At 44.9% G+C, this 17,623-nt stretch overlaps 1 protein-coding gene and 1 non-coding gene across 2 annotated transcripts; one reads left to right on the top strand and one right to left on the bottom strand.

Moving 5' to 3' along the window:
* Nucleotides 1–590: 590 nt before the first annotated feature.
* On the top strand, nt 591–17,508 carry LOC101597073 (corticotropin releasing hormone binding protein). Its single transcript, XM_004651528.3, has 7 exons — nt 591–795; nt 1,145–1,238; nt 1,456–1,613; nt 3,434–3,644; nt 5,955–6,103; nt 11,787–11,904; nt 17,257–17,508. The coding sequence occupies exons 1-7, from the start codon at nt 715–717 to the stop codon at nt 17,412–17,414; spliced, it is 969 nt and encodes a 322-aa protein (XP_004651585.2). The 5' UTR covers nt 591–714; the 3' UTR covers nt 17,415–17,508.
* LOC123455009 lies at nt 10,423–10,627 on the bottom strand. The gene has a single exon (XR_006633634.1). It is a non-coding gene; the product is annotated as a small nucleolar RNA U3 (small nucleolar RNA).
* Nucleotides 17,509–17,623: the final 115 nt, after the last annotated feature.

Here is a 17,623-nt window from a genome sequence, read left to right as displayed (position 1 = left end):
AAAATTAAAGAAAAAAGAAAAGAAAAGTGGACCAGGATAAAGTAAAGATGCAGAGACAAGGCAGAAAGCTGGTAACTGCATTACTGCAATGTCCTCCAAAAACCAAACTTCGAAAGTTTCATTGCAGAAAAATGCCTCAAGGTTCTTACAAAGGGGCAGGGCAAGTGCATGGGCTCTACGCCTTGGTTGTTGCGGGGATGGTACCACCCAAGGCGACAAGGCTGTAGGATGAGATCAAATGTGTGTGGGTATTTATGCACATGTCTGACCGTCACTTGGCTTGGGCAAAGTTGAATGTCCCCAGAATCTTCCACAGGAGAGTACAATGTAGCATTTGGCAGGTCAGCTAAAATGTCCTCCCTCCTTCCCTGCCTTTCTTTGCTGCATTCTTTCTCCCACACTTTTTTTTTAGTTCTCTAAGTTGTAGAGACTGAAATCATCCTCGGTGAATAACGCTGGGCCGTGCTCAAAAATTTGTGGCTGAAAGCTGGACCCTCGTCATTGCCACGCATTTTGTCACTGACACCGGGTAACCCATGGTAACTAAGCTCAGATCAGTGAAGGGGCAGAGAGCCTCCCCTCTCCAACTGCTGTATAAAAGAGACCTAGCGAAGGGACCCCACAAGCCTCGAGCTCTCGCGTGGGCGAAAAGGGTGGAAAGCAAAGCCCAGGATCTCCGGAGCAGAGCGCGCCAGCTGCAGAGGCAAGGCCGGCATGCCACCGAACTTCCAACTCCAGTGTCGCCTCCTTCTCATCCTCCTGATGGCTCTAAGGGGGGAAAGCAGGTACCTAGAGGTAAGCTATCCACTCTGCACCTTTCTCGTGAATATTCACCCAGGGCCCGGGAAAGCAGGCTCTTTACCGGGTTAACTCTTTCTTCCCTCACCCTGGGACTCCTTTCCCCCTTCTTCGTCTAGACTCGCTTTCTCCCTGCCTCTGAACACCCCCAAACTGCTTGCACTGGGGAATATCCGGGTTGCCCCGGTCTGATGGAAAACATCTAAGATCCACCCGCCGTCTGTGGTCTGGGGAGACACTGCCCTCGTCTTTACGCACTTCGCCGGTGCCCATCTCCTGGCCCACTTTCTTTTCCCTTCCCTTGAACTTTTCTGGGCTGATGCCGGTTTTTTTTTCCCCTTGCCAGTTGCAAGAAAGAGCGGACTACGATCCTTTCCTGCTCTACAGCTCCAGCCTGAAGCGGGACCTGGCCGGGGAGCAGCCGTACCACCGGGCTCTGCGTGAGTCGGGGCGCAGGGCTGGGGTTCGCGGTCAGCGTCTCCCCGGGGCGCGGCTCGCCTCGCTGAGCAAGGGTGAGAGCCGGGACCCCGCGCGGCTCCGGATCCGCGGCTCTGAGCGCTGTGGAGCCGGGGCGCGGGGCGCGCTCCCTGGAGCTGGGGACCCGCGAGCCAGCTCGCCTCCCCGCCCCCCTCTGTCTCCCTCTCTCCCCCGCACCAGGGTGCCTGGACATGCTGAGCCTACCCGGCCAGTTCACCTTCACCGCCGATCGGCCGCAGCTGCACTGCGCAGCCCTTTTCATCAGCGAACCCCAGGAGTTCATCACCATCTATTTTGACCTGGTCTCCATCGATTGTCAGGGAGGAGACTTGCTGAAGGTGAAGTGTCCCGGGTAGCCGCAGTGGGGCTGGGTTGGTTTGGAGAGGCTCTGGCGCGCTGCGCCCAGGGGAGCGAGCGGGGTACTGCTCAGAACCCGACGCTCGCCAGGTGTCTGAGCGGGAGAAGCGCGCTCGCTCGCTCGCTCGGAGATGCTCAGGCTGCCCGGCACCTCTTCCCGACCCCAGGGACCCCGGGGTGGGTCTCGCCCCACACCCAGCAGCTCTCCCATCGCTGGACTCTGCTGTGGTTTCAGTTCCCTTCTATGCACTCTTGAGGTCCCAGCAACTTCCAAACACTTGAACTTGCAATACTTGCCGTAGGGCAATCTGGGGCAAGCAACCTATGGCAAAACAAAACAAAACAAAACAAACAAACAAACAAAAAAAAACAAATAAAAAATAGCCACAAGAGAGCCCATCCCAACTAGCAGGCAACGCCCCCAACACCCAACTTCCCGTCTGAGATCAGAGTCCACCTCGCTCCTACAGGAACGCAGAGGTAGTTTTCAAAGTCAGCGAGGGCTGGCTTCTGGGGATAGCCAGGAAGGGGGACAAGCCCTGGCCCGACAGCATCCCACTCCCAGGTTCCAAGACCACGCGGGTCAGATGGACTTCTACTATCCCAGGCCAAACAGTGGCGATCAAAACCTCTAGAGCAGACTTAGTTTGGAAGCTGGCAAGCGTGGTAGAAATAATTTGCCGCCGAGTCGTTAGTAATTTTGCTAACGTGGGCTATGTTGGACTCATTAAACTGGAGACCCGTGGTGATTTGAGAGCAAAGGCAATTGACTTTGACCTTTTGTCGAATTACTAACAGCAAATGGAGAAGGCAGGACCCATGTGGCTTGCCAGACAGCATCTTCCTACAGCAACACACACACACACACACACACACACACACACACACACACACACACACATTTATTTGAAAGGGACAGACAGAGAGAGAAAGAGGCAGATATAGAGAGAGAATGGGCGCGCCAGGGCCTCCAGCCACTGCAAACGAACTCCAGATGTGTGTGCCCCCTTCTGCATCTGGCTAACTTGGGACCTGGGGAATTGAGCCTCAAACTGGGGTCCTTTAGCTTCACAGGCAAGCACTTCACCGCTAAGCCATCTCTCTAGCCCCTACAGCAACACCTCTTGGCATTTGGCATTTTAAAATAACACAGGACGATGGCTTTTTAAAAATGTGAAGATGTGTCACTGGCGAGTAAAATTTTTGTTTCACCCCCCCCTGTTCCGTGATTCTCACTTCAAATAGTCTTTCTGTGTACCCCGGGTTGGCCTTGAACTCATGACCCTCCCTCCTCAGCCTCCTCAGTGTTTGGACTGCAAGCTTGCACCAAGTCATCACTCAGTTCAGCTGTTTCTTTTGTTACTTATTTATTTTTTTTTTGAGATATTTATTCATATTTTACTGAGTAGAGGAAAGATAAGAGCCAGAGTCAAATCAAACCCATGTAACACTTCTGGAGAATTCTTCTGAAAGTGAAATATGGGAAATATGACAAGATAAAAATGTACATTGTCTATAATTCCTTTTTACCAAACTGGTTAAAAATGATGCAGTATAAAACATTTACTTACTTAGCAGTTTTGAGGCTTATGCAGAAAAAGTATTAATAATATTACTTGTAACCAGTGTTCATGCGCAATATGCATACAAATGAAAACTATGCAGAGAGGGGAGTATAAGTTGTGGATACTTCATAAGTGAGAGCGCTCTCTTCCCTTGTCAACCCTCTCATGATTTCAGAAGTTAATGAAAGTGACCACCAGCGTCTGTATCATTGTTACTGTTTATTTATTACTGGCAGGTGTTCGATGGCTGGATCCTCAAGGGGGAGAAATTTCCAAGTTCCCAGGACCATCCACTCCCCACCATGGAACGGTACATAGACTTCTGCGAGAGCGGCCTTAGCAGAAGGAACATAAGATCTTCCCAGAATGTGGCCATGGTCTTCTTCCGGGTCCATGAACCAGGACGCGGATTCACGTTAACCATAAAGACAGAGCCCAACCTCTTTCGTAAGTGAGCTCCTTGTCTGCTTAGATCAAAGACAAGACTTGGGTAGGAGGAAGTCAAACCTCCTTTTCTTTTTAAAATATTTTTTTTCTTTTTATTTACAGAGAGAGAGGGACAGTGTGTGTGTGTGTGTGTGTGTGTGTGTGTGTGTGTGTGTGTGCAGGCACACCAGGGCCTCTAGCCATTGCAAACAAACATCAGATGCATGTTGCCACCATGTGCATCTGGCTTTCGTGGGTTCTGGAAAGTAAAGCCTAGGTCCTTAGGCTTTGCAGGCAAGTGCCTTAATTGCTAAGCCATTACTTTAGCCACAAACCTCCTTTTCTTTCCCTTTCTTTTCTTTTCTTTTTAAATCTCTCTTATTTTTTTTTAAGATTAATTTAATTTATTTATTTGAGAGAGAGAGAGAAAGAGGGAGACAGAGAATGGGTGTGCCAGGGCCTCCAGCCACTGCACATGAACTCCACTTTTTGCATCTGGCTTACGTGGGTGCTGGGGACTCAAACCTGGGTCCTTAGGCTTCACAGGTAAATACCTTAACCACCAAGCCATCTCTCCAACCCAGCTAAACTTCCTTTTCTAAGCTTATTACCTTATAGACTTGGGAAATTTGAACAGAGGGAATGAATAGAAATTCACTTATAATTGAAAATAACATCAAGGGTAACTTTTATTCATTATTATGAAAATCAAATCAATTTTAAATTTTTATTTCCCAGGCTGGATAATATACTAACTTAAGGGTATATACAATTCCATTTTTTTTCTCCTCCAGAGTCTTGTTCTGACCTGCTAAGGTACTAGGATGCATTTTTTGATCAGTATTAATCTTCCAAGTTATTCCATGGGTTCAGGACAAGCTTGAAGGGTCAGAGGTGAGGCTGTATGCCAGGATCATGGAGGCAAAATTTACAAGGACCACAGTGCCTTTGTGTAGCCTTCTTTTGTATTATATTCCGATGCTCACCATGCTAATTTAGTTCATTTTTCATAAGCACATAGATTATGTTACAACACTATACAGTCTGGCCCCAAAGCACATTGTTTTGGTTAAAATGAGTTCTCATCTGCTTATTTTTCCCCATTAAGAGAAAAATCTGGTGGTTGGGGATATAGCTCAGTGGTAAAGCATTTGTCTAGCATACACAAGGCCCTGAGTTCAATTCCCAGCATTGAGAGAGAGAAAGAGAGAGAAAGGATCTGGGGACTCGCACCAAACAGGCTAAGGTTGTTTCTGAGAAGTAGGATAATTTAGATGATGAAAGGAAATCTTTCTCCTGAATTTAGTTTGATGAGAAGTCAGAAAAAAAAAATCTTTAACAGTCATTAAGGAACTTCAGTTCTCTTTGAAATTAAGTGAAACTAAAAACATAAAAAGGAGGTAAGAGGTAGTCAACCCTGGTCTGAACAATCAGGAACTTCTGTTCCACCATCATCAAAACTGGTGCTGGAGAGATGGCTTAGTGGTTAAGGTGCTTGCCTATGAAGCCTATGGACCCAGGTTCAATTCCCCAGAACCCATGTAAGCCAGATGCACAGGGTGGTGCATGCATCTGGAGTTTGTTTGCAGTGGCTGGAGACTCTTGTATGCCCATTCTCTCTTTCTATTTCTCTTTTTCTCTCTCATAAATAAATAAGTAAAATATTTTTAAAAACACTGTTTCTGTTTCATAGCTAGACAACTAAATATATTGTAAGTTTGGATTTGAAATATAAAACAAATTTTCAAAAATTCTTAGGTGTACCAAACATTAAAAATTTACTTTTTAAGTCACCATCATTCAATACCCAGCAGATATTTATCAGACAGAAACTTGCTACACATCTGTTTTATTCTTATTCTATTTCATCAGTATTCCGAAGTCTTATTTGTCTGCTTTATCTTTTTTAAAAGCATGATGGCTTCAAATTCTGTGACAATTTCAAATAGACAGGGTTGGGGTTCTAGCTTCACCTTTAAGAATTGATTTACCCAGATTCCTAGCTTGAAGCTGGAGCCTAGTTAAAAGAAATGTTCCTAGACCTCTTTCCCGTCATCCTTGTTTTGCTGGTGAAGGTTTGTATCTTGGGGTTGTTATAAACCTGAGACTAAGGTAAGATGCCCCCTCGCCGCCCAGGGCTCCCGACGATGCCCGTCGGTCACTGGATGGTGTGGATTCCCAAGATCCTTCTTTTCTCCGAATTGTCAACATGAGCTATACTCTGTCCCAGCACAACCTAGAAGCAGGATTCAACAAACTTCTATTAAAAAAAAAAACAAACAACAGCATGTCAAATAATGCACACGTGACCATTTGTTTTCTCCTACGAAGCTTGCAACGTCATCTCTCAGACCCCGAACGGAAGGTTTACCTTGGTGGTTCCCCACCAGCATCGAAACTGCAGCTTTTCCATCATTTATCCTGTGGCGATCAAAATATCTGATCTCACCCTGGGACACTTACACGGCTTTCAAGTAAAGGTGAGTGGTTTGCTTGCTTTGGGGGGTCATTTAGTAAGGCCCCAGGTTGGTTTCAGTTTTCAGCGCCCAAGCAAGCCTGGTGTCAGGAAATTGGAGCCGAGGGTCTCTCGGGCTTTCCCCCCTCCCGGGTGCTGTCCCGGCTTCCTTCACTTCTATTTCAGTCATGGTGCAAGTCGCACCCTCAGGTGCCTGTTCTGACTGCTTGAGCACTTCTCTTGTGACATAGGAAATGCTTTCAACTGGTAAAGTTGGGGTATGTAATTACAATTGAACTCTCTTGTCCTTGCCTCTTTTACAAAAATTCCTCCTACCCGAGCCTCCTGTGAGTCATCCACACAGCTGTTTTCCTGATTATTGGAATTTTCTTTTGACACGAAGGAAGTCTCTCATCGACAACAGTGTGCCATGAAGGAATGCTAACGGTAGCATAAAATATGAAATTGGATTTTTATATTGCAAAAGGCAGTGAAGTTTTAAAGAGGATGTTGCATTACTTTTAACTCAATACATTTTACCTCAAAAATATTAGCTGAGAATCCCTATTTACCTTGCTTTCTAATGAACTTGCATATGGATCTTCAAATGAATGCTACGTTTACTAACCTTATTTGCACTGACTGTGACTTCTCATGAGTCACACTCATTTCCGTTTACTTATTCACATGTCTAGGTCAAGATGAATATTTGCTAGTATCAAAGGCAGTCACAGATTTTTTTTTTTCTTTTGAGGTAGGGTCTCACTGTAGTCCAGGCTGACCTGGAACTTACTATGTAGTCTCAGGGTGGCCTTGAACTCATGGCGATCCTCCTACCTTTGCCTCCCCAGTTCTAGGATTAAAGGTGTGCGCCACCATGTCTGGCCAGTCACAGTTCTTAATCAGACAGATTTTAATGAAAGCTAAATAGACAGGACCAGGAATGGAAAAAGAATTTATGTCCAACTTCCTCGAGCCCTAAATTCATTGCTCACTGCCAATAATGATGATGATGATGATAATGAAATAGGATTGTGATAGAAAAAAATGATCCTTTGGTAAGGATGACTGAGTGTTTTGAGTCCAACGCTCTGGCTGATGTTGTATGTATGACATTCTTGATATAAAACATAGAAGACGGGAAGATTGGGAGATCTGCCCTTTATGTACTGAGAGTCTAAGAAATTACTTTATTGCTCCTCTTTAGCACATAGAGACTAACGTGTTCTGGGTAACTATTCCTTAAAAAACTGTTTTTTGTAGGATGGGTACCGTGGTGCACTCCTGAAATCCTGTCACTGAGAGGCTACATAGTACATCTCTGCCTCCAGATAATAATTATTATAATAATAATTTTAATTCTTTCTTTTTTAAAGATTTATTTAATTTATTTATTTGAGAGTGACAGAGAAAGAGGGAGGGAGAGAGAGGGAGACAGAGAAAGAGTGGGTGTTCTAGGGCCTCCAGCCACTGCAAACGAACTTCAGACAGGTGCCCCTCCTTGTGCATCTGGCTAACGTGGGTCCTGGGGAATCAAGCCTCGAACCCGGGTCCTTAGGCTTCACAGGCAAGCACTTAACCGCTAAGCCATCTCTCCAGCCCTTTAATTCTTTCTTTACACAAGGGACTTAGCCTTAGAACTCTGGAGATAAGCAATGAATAAAACAGGTCCTACTCACACGTAGTCTGCATTTTAGTGGGAGGAAGCAGACAAAATTGCTGTGAATTTCAAATCGTAGTAAGTTCTGTACAGAAACGCAGCAGAGTGGTTTAATAGATGGTGACTGGGAACAAGTGTGTGTGGGAACAAGGTGGAGGGAGGAACCGCCTGAGAGAAGGTGGCCAGGAAAGAAACTTTATGAGAAGACATTTGAAGTGAGACCAGAGCCATAGAGCAGAACGATCTAGCAGCCATGGGAAGCTTGGGGGAGCAGGGGGCAGAGTGCCGAGCAGGGATGAGCTTGCTGGCATCTAGAACTATGAAGAAAGGAAGGTGGGGCGGGGGGATGAGGCAGTGCCACAACGAACTGTCCCTATTAAGAACTACAGTGAGCCAGACGTGGTGGTGCACACCTTTTTCTAAAAAAATTATTTATTTGAGAGCGACAGACAGAGAGAGAAAGACAGATAGAGGGAGAGAGAGAAAATGGGCGCGCCAGGGCTTCCAGCCTCTGCAAACGAACTCCAGACGCGTGCGCCCCCTTGTGCATCTGGCTAACGTGGGACATGGGGAACCAAGCCTCGAACTGGGGTCCTTAGGCTTCACCGGCAAGCGCTTAACCGCTAAGCCATCTCTCCAGCCCGGTGGCGCACACCTTTAACCGCACTTAGGATGCTGAGGTAGGAGGATCACTGTGAGTTCAAGGCCTGCCTGAGACTACATAATGAATTCCAGGTCCAAAGCAAGATCTTACCTGGAAATACAAAGAACAAAAAAAAAAAAAAAAGGAAAAATAGACAAAGAAAGAAAAGTAGAAGATGGAGGAGGAGTAAGGCGAGGACACCCTGAAGGGGCTCAGGTGGGAGAGTGGCAGGAGCTGCCTGAAGGTCACTGTCACTTCCACATGGGGTGCAGGCTGCTCCTTCCCTTTTCACCGTCCCTGTGAGATGCCTCTGATTGCTACGAAGTGTCTCTATCAGACTATTCCTCCACCACCTTGTGGACCGCATGGAGAGAGACTCAAAGGCCTGAAAGTTTTCACACAGGGCGGAGAGGACTTGCCATTCTGTACAAGAAGTCTGGGCACTCTTTTGGCATCTTGTTGCCATCCGTTTAGCAAGAGATGGCTTAGAACCTCAGCAAAGACATCCAGTGCATGCGATGCTGGGACCGAGGATCAGAACGTCAGTTAGGTCCTTACATGGCTCAGTTCTGCCACTGTTCATTAAAAACAAACAAACAAACAAACAAACAAAAAAAACAAAAAACACAAATCTTGAGAGGATTACAATGGAGAGATGTCACTGATCGCTGAGTGGAAACTTCCGTCTATAGACATGTTCCCCTTAGACGTTGTCTACTCAAGGGAAAGGCAAACCCCGAAAGAGTTTGACTCTTGGGTCACAAACATGAAGACTCGTGCACAGTGGGCCTAATTAAATCTCTGTTTCATCATTTGATGAAATTATGTGTGGAAGTACGTAAGCACAGGCCCTGTGCATGGCAGGACCTTTAACATAGGTGGCCCTGTTTCCTCGCTCCCCTTGCCAAACAGTTGCCATTACTCTATGACCTGATGTGTTGTTTAGTTCCCATCATTTCTCAGCATGCTTCTACAGGAATGTGTGCAAAGCTTCTCTAGTTTGGATTTTGGTTCCTGTGTGTCAGGGTAGATAGATCTATCTGGTTAACTTCTGGCCATTGGTCACACTGCAGAACAGGATTGCAGGCAAAACTAAGTACGTGATTTGTGGGAGACAGCGCAGAATGGAAATGTAGGGCCCTGATTTAAGCAGTCCGTTTAGAATTCCTTGGCAGATTGCCGAGCAGACGTGGTGGCGCCCTCCCATGAACCTAGCCCATGGGAAGATGAGGTAGCGAGTTGAGACAGGAATAACTTGAATTCACAACCAACAGAATGAGGCCCTGTCTCTAATTTATTAATGTGTAGTCTAGTGAAAGATTGTAGCAGTGGGCTGCTAAGATGGCTTAGCAGTTAAGGCACTGGCCTGCGAAGCCTTGGGACCCAGGTTTGATTCCCCAGTACCCATGTAAATCCAGATGCACAGGGTGGTGCAAACATTTGGAGTTCATTTGGAGGCCCTGGTGCAACCATTCTCTCTATCTTCCTCTTTTTCTCTTTCTCTCCAATAAATAAGTAAAAGAGAGAGAGGGGGGGATGGTAGTGGCTTAGAACCTTTAATTAATTAATTTAAAAATGGAATTTCCGGACAGAGACAGCAGGGCAAGTACAAGGTCCCTTTGAATGCGGATTCTATGTGCTATGCAGAAGGCATCACACCACAGTAGCCTTCGCATGGTGGAGGGTCAACTGCAACTCAGGGGCAGAGGAGGGTCTGTTTACTCTGTGTCGGAGAGGAAGACCAGGAGAAAGAAAAGGTCCTTACGGTGGGTCACACAAAGGCTGAGAAACAATTCTTTAAAATATTTTATTTATTTATTTGAGAGAAAGAGAAAGAGGCAGATGATAGATAGATGATAGAAAAATAGATAGATAGATAGATAGATAGATAGTGCCATTGCAAGTGAATTCCAGATGCATATGCCACTCTGTGCATCCAGCTTTATGGTACTGGGGAATTGAACCTGGGTCCTTTGGCTTTGCCAGCCAGTGCCTTAACTAGTAAGCCATCTCTCCAGCCCCAATTTTTTTTTTTTTGAGAACACAGATTGTGTTCTGTCCTTCTAAGTACCCTAAGAGAGAGAAGAACAATCAGTGGCAGTGGGTAGTCTTAACCTAACACGCTCAGGAACAGCTACATGCTCTGGAGAGAACATTGCATCTCCTCCTCATGGCTTTGGTACTCTCTATAGTCGAGAAACTTCTCTTGTAATCAACTATAGGAATGATACCTGAAACTAAGTCTCCAATTCTTCTTTTGAGTTGCTTGAAATTCATTTATTTTCATTGAAAAGAGAAAGTTGATGGGAAGTTTATCTAACTTGGGTCCTCAATTACAAATCAATTTTTCTTCAACACACTTATTATTAATCTAAATCCTCACTGGTAGAAATGATGTGTTTCAGTAGCAGAGATATTCCTTTATTAAAAGAGGAAAAGAAGTGAGTTGAAGGAAAACAGCATTTTTCCATACAAGCCCTAGTTATAAACTGCAGAGAATTGGCTTCATTGACTTTGGGCATTAAGAAATCTCATTATGCTAAATGTGGTGGCTGATATCCTTAATCCCAGCACTCAGGAGGCTGAGGTATGAGTTTGAGGCCAGCCTGGGCTACGGAGTGAATTCCAGGTCAGTCTGGACTAGAGTGAGACTCCACCTCAAGAGGAAATAAACAGCAAAGAAATCTCAGTGATTCCTTGGGTATATCCAAGTGATTTGAAAACCAAATCATTTTCTGGTTCCTTGGCCATACCTCACTTTGAATAGACATAGTCTTATCATCTCAGCCCTTGTATTTACTTTTTAAAAAAATTTTTTTTTTAAATTTTTATTTATTTATTTGAGAACAACAGACAGAGAAAGAGAGAATGGGCGCGCCAGGGCTTCCAGCCACTGCAAACGAACTCCAGACGCGTGTGCCCCCTTGTGCATCTGGCTAACGTGGGACCTGGGGAACCGAGCCTCGAACCGAGGTCCTTAGGTTTTACAGGCAAGCGCTTAACCGCTAAGCCATCTCTCCAGCCCTACTTTTTTTTTTTAAATACACTTATATTTTATAAATGACTAGTCAACTGATTTAAAAAAGTAATGAACTTTTTTTTTTCAAGGTAGGGTTTCACTCTAGCCCAGGCTGACCTGCAATTCACTATGTAGTCTCAGAATGAACTGGAACTCAAAACGATCCTCCTACCTCTGCCTCCTGAGCACTGAGATTAAAGGCGTGCACCACCACATCCAGCTCTTTATGTTTTCTTTTAATTCTGAGCCTCAGAATTGAAAATTAAGAATTGTCACAGCTGGGATATAGAGGGCTGATTGAGTGGCTTACCCATCCATCCTTGGCCAGTGGTTTAGCCTCAATCATGGGTTGTAATGTATATTCCTCGGTTGCTGTTGTTTCTCAGAAACCCTCAGCAGGCTGTGGGGGGAAAGGAGACTTCGTGGAGCTGCTGGGAGGAAATGGATTGGACCCTTCCAAGATGATGCCCTTAGCTGATCTCTGCTACCCCTTTCACGGCCCTGGTGAGCTAACTCTTCAGTGATCATGTATGTGCTGGTCCATGCTATTCCTTAAATCAAACTCCTCAGCTTTTTAATACACTGGAAGACGGGTTCTACCAAAACATCTTCCACTTTATATAATAAGCCAAGATGAGATATTTTATTGTTTGAGATTTTGTACACTATTGAACTATATTACCAAAATACCTGACATCCAAAGAGAAGCCTTTGGGACAATCAGGATGTGTATTTAAAGCCAGTCCTAAGGGAATCTATGAAAAGGACAATCCTTTTCCACTGTTAACTCATCTTGGGGATCTCTGCTGTCATCCTCTGGAGACTAAAGGGTTTGTTGACTAACAGAGAGACTGACAGAACCATGGTTAAAGTATCAGTGATTGGTCACAGTATAATGGTGAAATAATAACTAAAGAAGTTGTCCCTATTTGTGCATTTTTGCAATAACAAAGAAGTGCGCTTTCCTAGAACCTACTGTACTGTTAAGTGTCCCCCACTTCTAGCAGCTAAACTAAGCCTCTCAGAGGCCATCGCAGCCCAGATACAAATTCTGAAGCCTGGAAGTGATCACCAGTAATGAAAATGTGCCGTAGGGACAGCTGACAGCAAGGCCAGAGTGTCTTTGTCGGAGATCAGTGAGGATTTCCATGTGATCACGTTAAGATGGGTGAGGGTGGAATGCGGGTTAATGATCTCATCAGCAAACTAACCAAGAACGTATATGGGAGGGATTACACAAAACTACTGTATAAATGCCATTCCCGTACCCGTGCTGCAGAGAGCAGGAATCTTTGGTTCTCCGGACAGAGACAAAAGAACTCCAGAGTCTAATGACGCAGTCCATTCCTACTAGAGCCCTTTTCTGTCCTGTCACCGTGGATCCTTCCCAGTCTAAGTAATGAAACTGGAACACTGGGGATAATTAAAGCCAGGCCAGCCCTCCGGTGTACTCTCTCTCACTCGCTTTGCTAGCTCTGGGGTCCCAATAAACAAAACAGTTCTGAAGTAGAACTAATGTATAGGCAAGCGCTAAGACCTCATGTATCCTCCCTGCCTGTTCAGATTCTCTGGCGTGAGAAGAATTCCAGGTGAGACTTAAGGCAGTTCTGGGCAAGTAGGAGAGAGAGAGAAAGAATGGGCATGCCAGGGCCTCCAGCCACTGCAATCAAACTCTAGATGCACGTGCCCCCTTGTGCATCTGGCTAACGTGGGTCCTGGGGAATCAAACCTGGCTCCTTTGGCTTTGCAGGCAAACACCTTAACTGCTAAGCCATCCCTCCAAACTCTTTCTAAGTTTCTAAAAATCCATTTTACTGAAGACGTGAAGGTTTTCTTTCTTTCTTTCTTTCTTTCTTTCTTTCTTTCTTTCTTTCTTTCTTTCTTTCTTTCTTTCTTTCTTTCTTTTTTTTTCTGAGACAGATCTCATCAGGTAACCCAGGCTGGTCTGGAACACATGGTCTTTGTGCCTTAGTGCTGGGATTGCAGGCCACACACCCTGTTACACCTAGCCTGGAAACGCTTTCCTGCTAACTGACCCTTTTCCTGGCTTAAATGGTCATTGCATACCGCCTTGCTGGCTTGTTTGCATGCGTTTGAGACACTGTGGGTGGTTCTCTTGTTGTGGGAGGTGGCCCTTGGGGGCATGCACTTGAGTGGAACAAGAAGATAAGATTTGGTTGAAGGACACTTGTGGCTTTAATTGAAATAATTGAAGCTTGGGTCATTTTTCTGCTTGAAGTGTTATGACTTAGATTGGGGGCAAGGATGAGAGTGAGGCCAAAAGCCTCCTTTGCCTAAATGATGTAGTGAATTGAAATCAATTTTAAAGTGATTTGAACGCTTGAATTTTATGGTGCTTTGGTTCATGATATGCGGTTTAGGAGTTTCTCATTTTCTACTTATTCATTTAGCTGTATGGTGCAGGAGGTCAGACCCGGGGCCTCAACTATACGAGGCAGGTGCTCTACGACTGAGCCAGGCCTCCAGCCCTTCTCCTCACTCTTTCATCATCCTGTCTTCATGAGCCCTCTAAACTGAATTTTGTCAAGACAAATAATATGCACATTGATGAAAGGAAATAGAACATTATGTAGGCTAAAGTTCAGAGCAAGATCACAAAATCAATGACCTTCTAAAGTTTCTGAAGAAAGATAATTTGGTTTTCTAGGTAGAGAAGTTAATCTAGGCCCCATTGGTCCTTATATTTAAAAAAAATTATAGTTTTATTTTATTTTATTTTTGTTTATTTTTATTTATTTGAGAGTGACAGACAGAGAGAGAGAAAGAGGCAGATAGATAGAGAATGGGCGCACCAGGGCCTCCAACCACTGCAAACGAACTCCAGACGCGTGCGCCCCCTTGTGCATCTGGCTAACGTGGGTCCTGGGGAATCGAGCCTCAAACAGAGGCCCTTTGGCTTCACAGGCAAGCGCTTTACCGTTAAGCCATCTCCCCAGCCTAAATAATAGAGTTTTTATGTATTATATACATATATGAAATTGTCAAAAAAATTTGAAAAAATAGGGATGGCTCAGCAGTTAAGACTCTTACATGCAAGCACAAGGGCTTGAGCAGGCCTGAGACACTGCTCGTCTGGTTCTCGGGACCCACATACACGGCCAGGGGTGACCATGTATGACTGCGACCCCCATTCTTGTGGGGAGCACAGACCAGAGGATTTCCAGGGCTCATATACACAAAACAGCAAGCGCCGGGGTCAGTAAGAGACTCTAGCTGAAGTAAGACCAGGAGGCAGAGTGGTGGAGAGGAATACCTGACGTTGCCCTCTGGCCATTGCCGGCGAGTGTCCCCTGCCACACTCAAGCACAGAGGGTGATGTACATTCCACAGGGTGATGCACATACCACGCACCCACATCGCCACATTGAATACACCCCCCCACACCACATTGAACCCCCCCCCACACCACCACATTGAACACACACAGATACACACACACCACATTGAACACATACAGACACACACACACCACATCGAACACACATAGATCTACACTCATATACTACACTGAACACACACACACACACACACACACCACCACATTGAACATGCACAGATATACACATACACCACATTGAACAGACACACACATACCACATCGACCATGCACAGATATACACACACATACCACATTGAACACACACAGATACAAACACACATATCACATTGAACACACACCATACACACACCACCACATCGAACACACATAGATACAAACATACTCACCACATTGAACACACACAGATACAAACATACTCACCACATTGAACACACACAGATATAAACACACACACCACAATGAACATACACACACACACATACACCACACATACACACAAATCACAGGGTTCATACTTATTTTCAATTTTACTTTTGCCTTAATGCTATTATGGAGCTGTTTGACTTCATTTACGCCCAGGTACATGTTCGTAATCAGCTGTTCCACAAGGACAGCAACAGCACTTCTCAGAACTCAGAAATACCATATGGAGACAAAGTGGGAGGGTGGAGATTATAAAATTAAAACATAATTGATTTAAAAAAAATCTCTGTGTGTGAGCCACCACACTCCTGTGACGATCGGAGGACAGCCTTGGGTGTTGGCACTCACCTTTCACCTCGTTTAAGGCAGGATGTCTTTTGTTCGCTGCTACTTTGGCAGGCTAGCTGACGCCCATGTTTCCAGAAACTTTCCTGTCTCTGCCTTCCTTCCATCTCACTGCAGATGCACCGGAATTACATGCGCTACTGTGTCCAGCTACACACGGGTGGGTCCCGGGGACCCTGACTCAGGTCATCACCCTTGTGTAGTACCTGCCTTACCGCTGAGCCACCACCCCAGCCAGTATTTGAGGTTCTGAGACTGGCTTAATTACTTAGTGTAATTATCTCTGATTGCATCCGTTTTCTTGAAAATGACATCAAACAAGTATTTTTTGTCTTGGGGGATGAGGGAGGGTGGGCAAGAGAAGACAATGGCAGGGAATTTATGATCAGAATGCACTATGCTCATGTATGAAGCTTGTCAACAAAATTTAAAAAGTAAAAAAATAATTGAGCCAGGTGTGGGGGCACACACCTTTAACCCCAGCAACAGGGAGGCCAAGGTAGGAGGAGCGCAGTGAGTTTGAGGCGACTCTGAGACTACATAGTGAATTCCAGGTGAGCCTGAGCCAGAGTGAGACCCTACCTCAAAAAAAAAAAAAAAAAAATCTAAGCAAACAAACAAACACAAAACCCAGCAGAAAGCATTATTATAGGGCAGATAACCCTTGCCCCAGGAACCAGATTGAGGCTAGAGAAATAAAAGGAAAACAATTTTCCATAATAATAATGAGACTTTCTATCCATTACTGCTCAGGCACACGCACATGAGAAACACAAACTTTTTCAGATGCTTCCACAAATAAGGACAATGTCAGATATAACACAGTTAAGAACATTAGAAGCTGTTCTATGTGAGAAGTACAAGGGGAAAAAATGAGAAAAGCTGTAAGTGGGCAATAGAGCAAAAACTGACTTCACAGCGTGTGTTTATATGGTGCAACTGAGCTTTTGTTTATGTGTAAAATGGAGTTATTATCAAGAACAATTCTTTTTTAAAATTTTTTTTATTTTTATTTACTTATTTGAGAGCGACAGAGAGAAAAAGAGACAGCAAGAGAGAAACAATGGGTGTGCCAGGGCTTCCAGCTACTGCAAACAAACTCTAGACAGGTGCACCCCCTTGTGCATCTGGCTAATGTGGGTCCTGGGGAGTTGAGTCTCAAACCAGAGTCCTTAGGCTTCACAGGCAAGTGCTTAACCGCTAAGCCATCTCACCAGCCCTCAAGAATGGTTCTGTAAAGGTCTCTATAAACCCCAGGTCATTGTAATGACCAAAACCTGCCTTTGCAAATTTGCAGCTCCTCCTTAGAAGGCAGTGCTGCCCCCACGGAGAGCACTTAATTAACCCTGGCACATTGATCTCCCTTTTCCTTTATACCTCCCAAGCTAGGCAGTCAGGAGAATAGGACACAGGCCTAGAGACATTTTCTTGCCTCTTTTCAGTCAGCTTTATTTGTCTTATAGCATCCTGGCCCATGCAGGGAGGCTGGGTTGAATCTCTCAACTCAATAACTTAATTACGTATTCTGTTAAAAAAGAAAAGAAAAGAATTCTATATAACAAAAGAAAAGTTCAAGAGCAGTTTGAATATGTGAGAGGAAGAAATGTGCCCCCCTTGCACACTTCCCTTGGGTTTAACTTATCTCACTGACTGCAATGGTTTGACTATGTGGTTCTCATCTGATAGGAGACTTTGATTGATTTATTTATTTTTTTAATTTATCATAGCCCAGATGAAAATTGGCTGTGACAACACCGTGGTGCGCCTGGTCTCCAGCGGGAAGCATATAAATCGGGTGACGTTTGAATATCGTCAGCTGGAACCATATGAACTAGAAAACCCAAACGGAAACAGCATCCTGGAATCCTGTTTGTCTACACTTTGAATGGTTGACATGCTGCCGGCTAAGTGAGTTCTTAAAGGCGATTGTATATGATTTTGATGACCAGCTAGTGAAAAGCCTTTCATACCACTCAGTATTCCGGGCCTGAACACATATACACATTAGTTTTGTACTCCGCTTTTTTTTTTTTTTTTCCCTGCTTGTGAGGTATCAATGAACATATGGCATAAAACACGTTCTGTTGGGTAGAA

This window comes from Jaculus jaculus, chromosome 14 (assembly GCF_020740685.1).
Source record: "Jaculus jaculus isolate mJacJac1 chromosome 14, mJacJac1.mat.Y.cur, whole genome shotgun sequence".
Taxonomy (NCBI): Eukaryota; Metazoa; Chordata; class Mammalia; order Rodentia; family Dipodidae; genus Jaculus; species Jaculus jaculus.
The sequence above is the reverse complement of the archived record's forward strand: the minus strand, read 5'-3'. Positions and strand labels throughout refer to the sequence as shown.